This window comes from Protopterus annectens, chromosome 16.part0 (genome assembly GCF_019279795.1).
Source record: "Protopterus annectens isolate FY-2018-M chromosome 16.part0, PAN1.0, whole genome shotgun sequence".
NCBI lineage: Eukaryota > Metazoa > Chordata > Ceratodontiformes > Protopteridae > Protopterus > Protopterus annectens.
In genome coordinates this window covers 245,005,546-245,021,753 of record NC_056750.1, presented here as the reverse complement: position 1 = coordinate 245,021,753, position 16,208 = coordinate 245,005,546, and the positions used below count along the sequence as shown (strand labels likewise).

Here is a 16,208-nt window from a genome sequence, read left to right as displayed (position 1 = left end):
GGCAGGCAGGCTGCTCAATGTTTTTCACTGCCACTGATCAACAGAGAGACTTCCCTTTAGCCCAAGCAAAAATGGCCTCACAGAAACTTACAAACAGTTCAAGAACAGCAAGCCTGTAACTGAACTTTTTTAAATCTCAGAAAAGTAGGAAAAAAGCAATATTTTTTTTTTGTCTTTTTGTTTTTTCAGAGATAGCAGAGGTTCACAAGTATTAACAAGTTATAACAGTGCAGTAAATGACCCCACACAAGAGTGCTAGGCCAAAGACAGATAAAATGCAAGTTTTGAGAAAAAAACGATTTTAAAAATAAGTGCAAACAGGAAATTCAGTAAACAGCTCTAGGTTGTGCTCTAAATACAGTTACTAATGCAGAAATCAAGTTTAACAACCCAGAAAATGCTCAAAATAGGCGGCTATGCAGAAAAACTTAGCAAATAAACAGAGGAAAAATACTTAAAATCTCAATGGCTGTCATGGCTTAGTGGTAGGTCAATAAGACTAATGTTACCAAGGTCCTGGGTTCGAGACTGGCAGTGGGAATTTATTTGGTTGGGAGGGTGGCCTAATGGTTAAGGTGTTTGCCTTACAAACACAAGGTGCAGGGTTTGAGTCTCACAAGGGATAATTGGCTAGGCTTACAATGGCCCGCAAGGGCAGTTAGCTTAGTACGAATCTATGAATCTATGAAAAATCTATGAAAAAAGTGGCTCCTTTCTTCTCTTAGCGTTTTCTCCTCTTGGTGGGTGCTTCACCAACAGCCAACAAGCCTGAAAAGACGCCAAAACCACGAGGCAACCAGGTTTTAAGAGAGGAAGATGAAGGAGTTTTGGAATTTACCCAAAATGGCCAATAAAACTACAGTTTCAAGTTAGTAACCACTCCCACAGGGGCAGGCAGGCTGCTCAATGTTTTTCACTGCCACTGATCAACAGAGAGACTTCCCTTTAGCCCAAGCAAAAATGGCCTCACAGAAACTTACAAACAGTTCAAGAACAGCAAGCCTGTAACTGAACTTTTTTAAATCTCAGAAAAGTGGGAAAAAAGCAAAATTTATTTTGTTTTTTTGTTTTTTCCGAGATAGCAGGGGTTCACAAGTATGAACAAGTTATAACAGTGCAGTAAATGACCCCACACAAGAGTGCTAGGCCAAAGACAGATAAAATGCAAGTTTTGAGAAAAAAACGATTTTAAAAATAAGTGCAAACAGGAAATTCAGTAAACAGCTCTAGGTTGTGCTCTAAATACAGTTACTAATGCAGAAATCAAGTTTAACAAGCCAGAAAATGTCCTTCTGCCATTAGTATGTCACAACCAGTAACGAGGTGTGCGATTGTTTCCAATTCAGTTATACAAAACCTGTATTTGTCTGTTTCTCCCACATGTTCAATGGACTTTGTAAACCAATGTGTACGCAGACCACTATCTTGGGCCGCCAATAATAGCCTTTCATCTCTTGGTTTGAATTCACCTCTCCTTAACCATTCCTGCATTTGTTCCTGATCAACATGAGGTTCTTCCAGAAGTTTGCTATACTTGCAACTATATTTATGCATTTTCCACAGTTCTTGCCTTCTCATCTGATCCTTCACCTTAAAATTCTTTTGCTCTTTGGCACATTGAGTTGCTGCCTGATTTTTATCTACTTCTGGATTGATTTCCATTCTTGCTTGATGCCGAAATGCTTCCACTAGATTAAACAGAGAAGGTCTTTTGCACACAGTGCAGACTAGAGAAGTTGTGACTGCAACTGAGCTACAAAATATAAGTATCTTGATATTTTTAATTATTTTTACAGATTACTGTTTTACAATTTAATATATATAAAGCACTTTGTCTATTCAGTATCTTCACAAATCCTTATCTGTTTAAAAACTTTCATTTGTCTCTAGTGCTTGCTGTCTGGTAGGCTATTGTGTAAACTGAAACATCTCCTCTGTGTAATTATCTCTTGGCTAGTGGGGGCTGGTTCTTTTGTGTTCTTGTAAAAAAAAAAAAAAAAAAAGTTTCTGTCTTTTGCACACAGTGCAGACTAGAGAAGTTGTGACTGCAACTGAGCTACAAAATATAAGTATCATCTTGATTTTTTTTAATTATTTTTACAGATTACTACAATTTAATATATATAAAGCACTTTGTCTATTCAGTATCTTCACAAATCCTTATCTGTTTAAAAACTTTCATTTGTCTCTGTAGTGCTTGCTGTCTTGTAGGCTATTTTGTCCCACCCTCCTCTTGCTGTTATACTTGGTGGCTTTGCAGTTGCCCGCCCCTACTGTGACACACCTCCCAGTCTAGTGTCATTAGCTCATTCTGCTTAATACAGAGAGAACATTTGATAAGGCCTTCTGTTCCTCCTTTTTCCCTTTCAAAAAGTAAAACAAAACTTTTTTTTTTCTCTTTCGCCTGAACCTTCTTGTGTTCTGACTGTCCTTCTCAAACATTTTGGAAATATACAGTATATTTCAGAGCATTTGTTATAACTGTATTTGCTATAACTGATTTTAGTATTTTTTCTGGCTTTTTGATTATTTACTGCTTAGCGACTGCATTTTAGCCTGTTTATATAGCTCTGCATTCTATTTAAACTGTTTTGCGTTGATTAACTGTTTTACACTTTTAAAAGTTAGTTGTTGCTTAATTTTACCTGTAGACTAACACACTCAAGTGCGCTTAGCCGCTTAAAAGCATTTATAGCATTTACTGTCTGTTTTCCTCTGTTTTCTGCAAAAAAGTAAAAAAAAAAAATCTTGTTTTCCCGCCTTACTGAACTAGAATAGTCCTGTCTTCAGAGTTTGCTGACCTCTGGGCTTTGTCTTGGTTCCTGTGCTATTCCATATCCTTATTTGGATAAAAGGAAGTGTCTTTGTTCACCAGTGGGAGTGGGGAGCACTGAGCGCCTATTTGTCCCTAGAGGAGTGGTTTCCAGCCAGAAACTTGTAGTCTATTGGCCATTTTGGGTCAATTCCTAGCTCTTTTCAGCCCTGTAATAAAGCCCGCTTTAGCGCTTTTTAAGCTTGTATTCAACTCAGCACAGCTCCTCGTGGTGTACTGCAGAGTTCTACTAGCAGCAGCGAGCAAAAGAGTGACTTTTTCCTGATTAAAGTATTCTTTCTGGCTTTTTGATTATTTACTGCTTAGCGACTGCTTTTCCGCCTGTTTATACAGCTCTGCATTCTATTTAAACTGTTTTTGTGTTGATTAACTGTTTTGCACTTTTAAAAAGTTATTTGTTGCTTAATTTTACTTGTAGGCTAACACACTCAAGTCGCTAGCCGTTTAAAAGCATTTATAGCATTTACTGTCTGTTTTTCTTCTGTTTTCTGCAAAAGAAAAAAACAAAAACAAAAAAATCTTGTTTTCCGCCTTACTGAACTAGAATAGTCCAGTCTTCAGAGTTTGCTGACCTCTGGGCTTTGTCTTGGTTCCTGTGCTATTCCATATCCTTATTTGGATAAAAGGAAGCGTCTTTGTTCACCAGTGGGAGTGGGGATCACTGAGCGCCTGTTTGTCCCTAGAGGAGTGGTTCCAGCCAGAAACTTGTAGTCTATTGGCCATTTTGGGTCAATTCCTAGCTCTTTTCAGCCCCTGTAATAAAGCCGCTTTAGCCGCTTTTAGCTTGTATTCAACTCAGCACAGCTCCTCGTGGTGTCCTGCAGAGTTCTACAAGCAGCAGAGCAAAAAGAGTGACTTTTCCTGATTTAAGTATTTTTTCTGGCTTTTGATTATTTACTGCTTAGCGACTGCATTTTTGCCTGTTTATACAGCTCTGCATTCTATTTAAACTGTTTTGTGTTGATTAACAGTTTTGCACTTTTAAAAAGTTATTTGTTGCTTAATTTTACCTGTAGGCTAACACACTCAAGTCGCTAGCCGTTTAAAAGCATTTATAGCATTTACTGTCTGTTTTTCCTCTGTTTTCTGCAAAAAAAAAAAAAAAAAAAATCTTGTTTTCCCACCTTACTGAACTAGAATAGTCCAGTCTTCAGAGTTTGCTGATCTCTGGGCTTTGGCTTGGTTCCTGTGCTATTCCATATCCTTATTTGGATAAAGGAAACTTCTTTGTTCACCAGTGGGAGTGGGGAGCACTGAGCAGCCTATTTGTCCCTAGAGCAGTGGTTCCAGCCAGAAACTTGTAGTCTATTGGCCATTTTGGGTCAATTCCTAGGTCTTTTCAACCCCCCTGCTATAAAGCCGCTTTAAGCGCGATTTAGCGGAGTTGCCCATAGAGCACCATCGGGCAGCGCCGGTTAAACAAGGTTAAACTATTTCTGGCTCCGTAAAGTCTGCTCTTCAATTTTTCCCTTAGAACTTCTCTACTTGCAATCTAAACAGTCTATTCTCTATCTCAATAGCTCAGCACTTGCTCCTAAAGCATTTTTATATAGGTAAAGTACTTGTATACTAAACAAAGTACTACATTAGCCTAGAATCCCCTTGAGTACCCATTTCCTATAGGTCCCTTCTGACTCAGTTACACAGCAAACTTTTCACTTTTTCTAGCATGTCGAAGGGTCAGTTGCTAGCGTCCTCTCCTGTTCAGCTGGTGAATCTGGGCATCTTGAGGCAATGTTACAATTGCCTCATGTACCTGAACAACCCACTCCTTCTCCCACAAAACACAAATACATGTGAGAGATGCAACTATATAGCCAAACTGGAGGCTGAGCTCTCTCAACTCAGGACTGGCAAGACCAGACAGGAGGAGAAGGAAACCACGCACACCACAAACCCAGTTTCACATAGAACTATCACAACTGCAAAACAAACACATAAACACACAAAGACATACTCGGAGGCACTGATCAAAAATCTACCAAAACTACAGAGGCCTCCAAAGCAGATACCCAAGCAACTGCCACCTCAAGACATAAGACATGCAACACATAGTTCTCAAAGTCAGTGTGCTAAACAGTCACAGCCCTTAAAGCCAAACACAATGCCAGACACACTTGTTATAGGTGACTCCATAGTCAGACACACTGACGTCCCACTCACCAGACTGAACAAGGAAAAGATCACAGTTAGCTGCCTGTCAGGTGCTAGAATCCGCCACATAACACAAGCACTCAGGTCACTTCACAGCAAGTACAAGTATGACTCAGTCATTGTCCATGCCGGTGTGAATGACCTGAGACGTACCTCCCTGGACTACATGAAAAGAGACATAGAGGAGCTCTCAGATTATGTAGCCCAGGCGGTATGACCCTGACCCTGAGCAGTATCCTACCCTCACCAAGAATGATGCCACAATACAGAGACAAAATGATCAGCTTTAATAATTGGCTTAATTACTGGTGTCATTCTAAGGGGATCAATGTCTGTCTGCCTGGGATGACATGCTTGACAAGCCACGCTGCTTCAAGGGCGGCTTGCACCTGTCACCCTGGGCTTCCGGATATTGGCAAAGGCTCTTGCCACCCCATAGTGCCTTTTTAGGCAAGGCTCAAATGATAAACCTACCACCCTAGAAAACAAAAATGGAGAAAAACTAAGGGTAATACTGCTCAATGCCAGAAGTCTAAACCTCAAGATGCACCTCGAAGCCCTCCTCAGTATGGAGAACATCGATGTTTGTGCTGTGACTGAAACCTGATTCAAGGCTCCTGAGAGCACCCCAGCACTATCAGGTTATACCTCATATCATGTGTTCGCCCCAAAATCCGGACCGAACTACAAAAGGAGGGGAGTATCCATATTCATAAAGGATACCCACACCTCCAGGTTAGTGGCAACGCCGAAGCATCGGAGACCATCCAGGTGCAATTAACCATAGGTAAAACTGCCCTACAGTTTGTAACATGCTACAGACCACCTTCTCAAACTCAGAAAACCCACACAGCCTTCCTGAAGACACTGGAGAGTATAAATGTCTCTCCAAACACCATCATATTGGGTGACTTCAACTACCCAAACATAGACTGGGAACATTACTCAAGCCCCAACACCCTAGCCCAAAGGTTCCTTGAGTTCATAAACTCAAATGCTATGGAACAACTAGTCACCATTCCCACAAGAGGAGAAAATATACTAGACCTGATCATCACAAACATGGGGACAAAATGCTCCACACCGGAAGTATATCCCTCATTGGTGAGATCAGACCATAAATTAATCTCACTGGAGATCCACATCCGCCCCACCCCAGCAAAAGACCACAGTGAAGAGCTTCTCAAAAGCAAACTTCACACTTCTTAAGACTGAGTGGTATCCTTCAAGGCCCCGAGCCAGTGCAAACCACAACCCACGCTGCTGAAACCCTTACAAATGCCTTCTACGAGCACCTCCAGGAATGTATGGATCAAGCAATCCCTAATAAAATCAAGACCCTTTCCACCAAAGGCAGGCGCCGGTCTGGTGGACTCCAGCCATAAACAAACTCTACAACAAGAGGAGAAAGCTACTACATGACAGAGCAAAATCCCTAATTGGGAAGGCATCTCTGATCAATACTAGCAAAAAACTACGATCACTCATAAAATCATCCAAGGCCAACTTTGAGAGAAAAATCACTAATGACACAAAAGACAATCATAAAGCCTTCTTTAGCTATGTTAGAAACCTGGGTGGAAACTCCCAGATATGCTCAGAATTAGTCCAAAATGATAAAAAATCACTGAACCCACAGACATTGCCAACATACTGGCAGACAGGTTCAGTGCAAATTTCTCCCCTCCCCCCCAAAAGGAGAAATATCTATCCCACCAGAGTCTAGCCTCCCAAACATCTCAGATGCCCAGGTGAGAGCTGCTCTCCAAAGCAAAAAACACAGCATCAATGGGACCGGACGGTGTCCCCGGCTGTGTGCTACACAAACTCAATGAGGAGCTAAACCCACACATAAGGCTGCTGTTTAATCTTAGCCTTACTACAGGATCGTGCCAAAGAATGGCATACGGCAACTGTGGTCCCACTCCACAAAGGCGGTGCTTCTACGGACCCTGGAAATTACCGCCCATAAGCTTGCGAGCCTTGTCTGCAAAGCTATGGAGAGGATCATAATGGAACTCATAAATAAAGACATTGGGGACCTACAGACACTGGATCCTACCCAATTTGGCTTTGTCAAGGGCAGATCCTGCCTCTTGAACTTGGTCGACTTTTCGAAACCGTCACTAAGGCCATTGATGAGGGTAAGGCAGTTCACACAGCCTACCTTGACCTAGCAAAAGCATTCGACACAATACCCCACTCGGGCATCATAGAAAAGCTCACCAGCTTAGATGTAAACCCATATGTCACAAGATGGGTTGCAAACTGGCTCAAGGACAGAACACACAGGGTTAGAGTTGCTGGTGCCATGTCAGATTCTAAGCTGGTCACGAGCGGTGTCCCACAGGGCTCAGTCCTGGGCCCCCTCTTGTTCTGCATTTACTTTTCTGAAGTGCAGGCAAACATAGGGGGATTGTGGCTGACAAAATTTGCAGATGACTGCAAACTGGGCACCATAATTGACACTCCATCAGACACAGACATCCTCCAGAAAGGTCTCATAGAAATGGATAACTGGTGCCAGAGCCATGGCCTTAAGCTAAATGCCAAAAAATGTATAGTCATACCCTTTGAGAAAAACAAGGTAACCCCTAATTACCACATAGGTGGTAATCCATTAAACACGGAAGAAGTTATCAGGGACCTGGGGACCCAAGTTGACAGTAACCTCTCGTTTGACACTCACATTGCCAAAGTGGTTAGGAAGACCTTCTACATTGCCCACCTGATCATGAAGGGATTCACATCCAGATCAGGAGAGGTCATTGTACCCCTGTACTCTTCACTTATCAGACCAATGATTGAGTACAACCCCATTGAATGTACCTTACCCGACACCTGCAGCAGTTGGAAAGACCCCAAAAGTTCCTCACCAAAAGGATAAAGGGGCTCAAACATATGTCATACGATGCCCGACTGAAGAAACTCCAGCTCTATTCAGTCATACCGTCTGCTCAGAGGTGATCTGTGCCTGACATACAAGGCCATGTCCAACCCGAATTAATGGACATGCTCCACCTCAAAAATCCAAATCCACCAGAGCCACGAGCAAGAGACTTAAACCTCAACACGGATATAAATAGGATGTGCTGGAGGGACAGATTCATCACCCAGAGACTCCCTACACTATGGAACAGAATCCCAGTCCATGTGAGGCAGAGCCCCTCACTGACTCTGTTCAAGAGAAATCTTGACGAGTGGATGGGAGATCGTAGGTTTACCCAGGGAATCATCTCTGTATCACTGCTGGACAGAGGCACAGCAAACTAATGGGTATAGTATTCTCATCCTAAGGGGTGGTGAAAGCCACACACACTCTGGCTAGGCTTATAAATGCCCTAGGGCAGATAGCCTAGTATGAACCTATGAACCTATAAGTCATCTTAGATTTAGTCTCCTCATGTTTCAAAACTTTCACTACATTTGGGTCTTATGAGATTAGCAGGTATGTGTGGAGTCCCACAATTGCTGATCTATACATGTACTCAATTTCAAGGAGGCCCATCCCTCCTTTGGAACGGGGAATATATAATCTTGGTGTGTGCTGATTTTTATAAATCATTTGATGAGCATGAAGCATCCTTCTTGTTTTCCTGTCTAATCTATCCAACACGTTTTGGGACCAGTCAATCATTCCAAAACTGTAAGTTAGGACAGGAAGAGCAAATTGGTTTATAGCTTGGATTTTGTTCCTAGATGTCCGTGCTATTTTCTGGGTTAATTTAAGTCTTCTAAAGTATACTGTACTAAGTTTTATTCGCATTTGTTTGTGTTTTATTGTTGATCCTTCAGCAGTTCCCAAATATTTATACACTCCCTCTTACTCAAGTTCTTTTTTACCACATACTTGTCCCAAACTGATGTTTTCTTGGTGTTGCAGTTTACCATCTCAAAATGTTGTTTTTGCACATTTAATAAGACCAAATGACATTGTTATATCATCTGAAAAAGTTTTAACAACCTGCAGTTGTGTTTTCACTTCTTCATCTAATGATCTATACAGTTTTAAATTATCGACAAAGAGAAGATGAGAAGTCTTTACAATTTGTTGTTTCCTAGGAGCCAAATTATAGCTATGGCCTAAGATATTAAGCAGACAGCTTTAATGGGTTAAGGGCAAGGCAGAATAGCAATGGTGACAGAGAGTTGGAATATCCCCCTTTGAATTTTTATCCCTGGGATAATAATTTGTCCTTTATCGTGGCTTAATTGTAAAGTGATCTGCCACTGTTTCATGGCCACTGTAATGTGGTCGATCAGGGTAGGATGTATCTTATACATTTTTAAGCACACTTTTTTCCATGAATGTGGGATACTGTCAAATGGTTTTTTTTGTAGTTAATCCATGCCATACTTAAATTCCTCCCCTTTTTACAGTTTAACAACAAATGATCCTTTGTTCCATAGGACTTTCTTTTATTGCCATTTTGATTTACTGCCATAATTGAGTTTTCTTCTAATTGACTATAAACTCTGTCGACATCAACTCCAGTGTATAGTTTATATGTCATCAGAAGGCAAGTTATTGGTCTACAGTTTTAGGGTAACTTCCAGTTTCACTCTTAAGTAGTAGCATTGTTTTTCCTGTTGTTAGCCAGGTTGGTATCTGTTTGAGGTGCGCAAATAGTTTTTACTCATAGCTAAATCTTCGTGCAAAGATGTTAATACTTTTAACTAAAAGTTAGATACTGCCTCTGGGCCTGGGATTTTCCAATTAGAGGCTTTTCTTAACTTTGTTTCAATCTCTCTGGCTGTTACTTCATCCCATTTCATATCCTGCACCTTTAAGCTTCTTATTCTTTCTTTTACGTCTTCTATCCATTTAGCATCTTTGTTATGTTCCACAGTATCTTCACATATAATTCTCCAAAATGTATCTATTTCTTCTTTTTTGTTTGGCAGTCTTTCAATTCCTTTTACCTTGTTTCCCAATTCTCTATAAAACCTTTTTGGGTCATCATTCGCCTGTGCTGAAATTTTTAGTTTGTTATTTGTGATAGTGCATGATAGATCCTGGTCTGTTCTAATACTGTGCATTGCATTTATCACATCTGTCTTTCTTAGTATGTTGATCTGTTCCCTCTTCTATAGTCTTCTAACAGTGACACGTCTTGTCTTAATTGTTTTATAGTTTTCTCTCTTCGATACTTCCATGATGGTATTTGATTTCTCCCCTTCCTTTCCCTCACTACCCTGTGTTCTTTGGTAGAATCAGTTATTAATTTAGCTGCACAGTAGTATATCCTGTTTACTTCTGTTATATCACATTGATCTCTATGGACAGTCTTAATTACTGCATGCATTTGTTTTATCAGATTTCTTACTTTTTGAGTTTTATTGACATTCTGCAGTCTATTTCTTGCATTGGTCTTGATATAGCTATGTCTGTTAAATCAAGTAACTCTTCTCTTAGCTCATTTTCTTCCAAATCGAGGGCACCTCCATTGTTTTCCATTTCCTACTGGCATTCTATAGAAAGTTCTGTAGCATCTTCCTGTGGCACATTCTCTTCAATTTCATCCTGTGCCATGTGTTGCTCTATCATATGGGAACTCACTGGCATGTCACACCTCAGCATTGACTGCTTCAGAGTTTCCACAATTTCCTGTTCCTTCCTTTGCTGTACAGCTTCAAGTGAACATTTATACTGGTTTCCTGTGGAAGGCTCCAAAATATCTTCATATGGCACCTGACCAATTACTTCTGTTTCACTGGTTTCCTCTTACTTTAGATAGCCATTGCTCCATCCTGTTGTTGTGTTTTCTGAATTAGATTTTCTACACTGAATCCTTCACTTCTCAGGTACTCCATAACCTCAGTTTCTACTTCTTTAACTTCTCCATTACTAATCTCCTTTTCTGCTTTTCCTCTTTGTCTCCTTATTTTTTGTATTGAAAAGTTTTCCGTGTCCTGATTCCTTTGCCTATATTTCTCTTCAAATATCTTTGGTGCTGCTCTTTTTGTATTGGTTAGTTTTGTTTTCTCCTTTGCATAAATATTACACCATATTAAATCTCTTTTTCTTTCCCATGTCCATATTTCTTCTTCAGATGTCTCCTGATCTTCCTGCTTCTCCCTACTTTGGGAACCCGTTCCATCATGCTGTGATGTAACCTGTGTTAGACCTCCTACACCAAATCCTTCACTTCGCAGGCACTCCATAACTTCAGCTTCTATTTATTTTAAACTTCTACTTTACTAATCTTCTTTTATATGTTACCTCTTTGTGGCATTATTTTTATTGTGAAATTTTCCATATGCAGATGCCTTTGCCTGCATTTCACTTTGAATGTCTTTGTATTGATTAATTTAGCTTTTTCCTTTTGCATAAGTGTATTACACCATATCAAATCTCTCTTTCTTTCCCATGTCCATATTTCTTTTTTTATACTTTTCAAATATCTTTAGCTTTGTTATTTATATTTTCGCACTTCCTCAGATGCTTCTTTTTCCAAATAGATCAAAGTTTCTTGATCTGTATACTGTTTTTCACAAGTCTGTTGTATTAATGAACACAAATTTTCATTTGAAGCTTCTGACAGTTTTTCCTGTGAAAGTATTTTATTTCCTCTAATTTCTCTCTTAATCATTTTGTATATATTGTATCTAGACATTATGGCCTTTTTGCATAATAGTAACAATACATAATTTCTTTGTTATCCTTAGTAGTCCACTTTATCATCTTTATAGCTCTTTTTTAGCCTATCAGGTTTTGTGATTTTTGTGGACTACTACTTCCTTCTACAAAGGGAGGGGAGGGCATCCTCCCCCTGGGCCTGGCCTGGTCCCATTGTTGGAATGTTTCTGTATTTTGAGGATTCTACACTGTTATCTTTTCCAGTCCTGGCACTAGTGTGTCTACCAGGATTGGGCACTTTTTTATCCTGGGTCTTGTGCACCCAGCTATCTTTTTTAATTTTTAACTTACTTCTGTCCATGATATATGCTATATAGATACAGTCTATATATCAGTGTCATCTTGGTGAGATTTTGTGAAAAAACAGGGTCCACCTCACGAAGGTACTCACCAAGACCTGAGGATGAATTCAGTTTCAGCAGTATTACTCTCCTTTACTTGCTGACTTACCATCTTTCCACTTGGACCCCTAACTCTTTTTAATTTCTCCATATCTTTTGGGTTTCCTAATACCATGGCGGGAATGGATCCCATTACTAAGTCAAAGTACAGTTAAAGTTAATGAAATTAGTATTGTTTAAATTTTTGATGTCAGCCAAAAGTGCTCCTCGCAGCACTCGCAGTGCGCCCACTAATGATTCCTCCTGCAGTTCGTATGGGGTTACATGGATTGGTAGCATATCTAAACACAATTGTAGATTCTTTATTATAAGACCCGTTGCTCCTACTACTATTGGAACTGTCTGGGTATCTTTCTTCCACATTGGTCTAATTTCTGCATGCAGATTGTGATATTTTATGACTTTGTGTCCCTCTGTACGCAGCACAGTGTTGTCACTTGGTGTGGCAATTATAGCAATCAGTGCTACTTTTGTCTTCTTTTGATGGACCACTATATCCATTTTTCTAGCATTTGTCTTTTGAACTGTTGATAATGGGTATTCCCATGTGATATAAACTTCATAATTTTCTGTGATGCTTTGTGGCTGATGTTTCCAGTGTTTTTCAGCCCCTTCAATACCATAATGTTTGCACAATCTCCAGTGCAACAGTCTTGCCACATTACTATGCCTTCCAGTATACAGTCCTTCTGCTATTAGTATGTCGCAAACAACAATGAGGTGTGCGACAAGTTTCCAGTTCGGTTTTACAAAACCTACATTTGTCTGTTTCTCTCACATGTTCAATGGACTTTGTAAACCAATGTGTACGTAGGCCACTATCTAGGGCCGCCAATATTAACCTTTCATCTCTTGGTTTGAATTAGTCTGTCCTTAACCAGTCCTGCATACATTCTTGATCAACATGAGGTTCTTCCAGAAATTTGCTATACTTGCAACTGTATTTATGCATGTTCCACATTTTTGCCTTCTTATCTGGTACTTCACCTTATATTCTTTCTTTTATTTTTTGGCATGTTCGGTTGCTGCCTGATTTTTATCTACTTCTGGTTTGATTTCCATTCCTGCTTGACACCAGTATGCTTCTGCTAGATTAAGCAGAGAGGTCAACTTAGATCTATTCTCCTCATGTTTCAAAACTTTCACTACGTTTGGGTCTTGTGAGGTCAGCAGATGTGTGCAGTCCTACAACTGCAGATCAATACATGTAATCAACTTCAAGGAGGCCCGTCCCTCCTTCGGAATGGGGAATATATAATCTTGGTATACACTGATCTTTATAAATCATTTGGTGAGCATGAAGCATCATTCTTGTTTTCCTATTTAATCTATCCAACACATTTTGGGACCAGTCAGTCACTCCAAAACTGTAAGTTGGGACAGGAAGAGCAAATTGGTTTATAGCTTGGATTTTGTTCCTAAACGTCAGTGCTGTTTTCAGGATTAATGTAAGTGTCATGAGATTGCTTTGATGCAGGGGAAGGCTGTGCCACTCATTAAGACAGTTTTAACTTTGCTGCACCTCATTTTGTCAGAATTGCCGGTATCCTGTCATTAGGGGTGGGAAAATCCTTTCTAAGTGGCTTTTTTGGTTAAGGTGAGAGTAAAATTAGTAGAGCTGAATCATCATCATTTTGCAAGAGTTCAGAACTGACTCATTTGTGACATATGCTGTTGTTAAAAGGGTAGGTAGCTGAGGCATCACTGAACATTTGTTGGACCTCAGCATTTATAGACTGTGGCTGTGAAACAGTGGATTTCTACTGCACTTTCTAGATACTTCACTGTATGTAATTACAAAAGCAGACCAGGGCTGAGATGTTGGCTCCTACAGGCAACCCTGTTTAGAAGAAGTGGAGGTGACAGAAAAAGTAGAAAGTCTTGGGCAGGTCATGCAGGATAATTCAAGTGTGTTTTCCTTTGTTTGTTCTGCTCAGTTTGTTTTTATGGATCTTGGCTGCACTGTGACCACCATGCTTTTATGTCAAAGGGTAGGCTGGCTTGTGCGAGATCCACTGTTATGCTTGTCTCTTTTTCAGGGTTTTGGTATCTTCTCCTCAGGCACTGTTCCTGTTAATATTTTTTACTTCTTGTTTGCTAGTTAAATAAGCTGATTCAAAGACCCTTTTCAGTCACAAGCCAAGAGGCATCCAGAAACAAAATGCAACTTTAAACTTACAGGCAAGCGCAAACTATACAATGTAAATTGAGTAATAATAAATATGGAGCAGTATACACATGACACATTTCATATCGGTACTTGTATTATCGCAACCAGGTTTCTATCCTGGTATAATTTGTAGTGCTATTGTGAAACGACTTTATATTAAACTGAAAAGGGGTGTGTGAACTCCAAATCAGTTCTGTATCACATTGCCTGTGAAATGGGAACAGGAATAAAGGCAAAATCCATCTTCCCGGTTATTGTCCTTGAGGGACATAATTTAATGCAAAATAAAAATTCCCATTAATTGATGACCGCTGCGTATTACACTGATTTTTGTTAGTAATTATAGAGGTGTCAGATAAGATGTGAGTCTTCTCTCTCTCTTTTTTTCTATTTTTTTTTGTAACTTGGAGCAGTTTGTGCAACAGACAGTATAAGAACCCCCCCCCAAAAAAAAATCCGCTTTTCAGTGCACTCCCAGTATTTTCCAACTTGGCAGTTACATAGGGCAGATTTGCAATGACATACGTTCCTCCTCACAACAACTAAAGTAGAGTGATTGGTACAGTGTTCAGTGTTTCTTTTTACATCCTGACATACAGTGTTGCATATTTACCATTAAAGCTAGAAAGCTTGAGATTTATTCAGAGATTTCTGTGCGCTGCTTAGAAACAAGTGCTGCTTCTGGAAACATATTTCCTGGTAAATCACTTTGACTGGAAAGAGAAATGTACTATAAACAGAATGTATATATTTTTTCTTATACGTGTGTTGATTTGCTTTTTGTTTCAGAAATGTACAGTTCAGAATTGTTCACTGAAGAAATCCCTCCATGCCCACCACCCACGTGACTGTCTCTCCTACCTACGAGACTGGGATGTTGAAAGACTGAAAAAATTGCTCATGGTAACTTCATATAACATAAGAGATTAAAGCCATTCTTTTAGCTTTATTTGAATTAGTTCTGGAAACAATCATTTTTTCATGCTTTCTCTGTATGGTTACCATTTTCCCAGTTCTGCTTGTTTTGGCTTCCCTGTTCAGGAGTCTCTGTGGGGAAGGGATATAAAAATTGACAGTGGAAGAATGTCCCACCGTTCCTTGATCTTTATAAATACCCATAGGCAGTGATGTAGGAAGTAGCCATGAAAGAGTATAGCTCCTTTGTAGGCCGTGGCTGTAGTAAAGGGTAACTCTGCTCCAGATCCTGTAATATACTCTGTAGACAGTAGTGAAAGATGCTGCCACCACACTAAAATCAGTGGCACTGTTTCTAAACAATGGTGAAAGATGTTATCCCTATTTCAGAGCCTGCAAATGTCATAAAGCCTCTGGGATGTACTGCGGTTAACAGTGGCTTTTCACAGCTGCTCCTGTCTGCCATTAATCTACTAAATAAAATTCTTTCAGTACTTAAGCCATGTTGGAAAGTCACTTTTTGTGCATAAATATGTATGATTTTTTGGGTGTTACCTATGTTAACAAAAAGAAAAGGAAGTGACAGTTGATGCAGTCACATGGCCAGGCTGTGGTAGTAGATTTGTATTATGCAGTAGACACAGGACCATATCCATCACAGGGAAATCCTTGCAGCGGTAACGGACAATTTGATTAAGGTAAGAACTAAGCTCTAAGCAGAGCTCCAGGGAAACACTCAGGTTCTAGAGGACTCATACTGAGCATTTAGACCAACTCTTTGTTATAACGCAATGTCTTTGAGGCAGATCATATGCTGTGACTTCTGAAGCCCGACTTGAGCAGTTTGAAGCCTGTTTGATGGATGTTAAGAATTATGCTAGATGAAAGAATTTGTTCTTTGGGATTACCTAAAAAACTGGAGGGTACTGATTTGTCTGGAATTTATTAAACAGGAGTAGGCTACTTGGATGGGGATGCCTGCAGATTCTATTATAGTGAAGTGGGTGCATAGAAATTTTGTTCCTAGTGGGCTCAGTGCGCTGTGCCTCTGCCCATCATAATTGTTTGCCTTTTATGCACAAAAAATAGATTATG

The 16,208-nt window shown here is 39.9% G+C and overlaps 1 protein-coding gene across 2 annotated transcripts in view; it reads left to right on the top strand.

Moving 5' to 3' along the window:
- Positions 1-16,208, top strand: part of RNF31 (ring finger protein 31) — a 1,258,066-nt gene that overhangs the window by 971,743 nt on the left and 270,115 nt on the right. For both annotated transcript variants that reach the window (XM_044058825.1, XM_044058826.1), the window contains exon 18: positions 14,988-15,101. In XM_044058825.1, the coding sequence (XP_043914760.1) occupies positions 14,988-15,101 (114 nt within the window). The remainder of the gene's footprint in view (positions 1-14,987; positions 15,102-16,208) is intronic.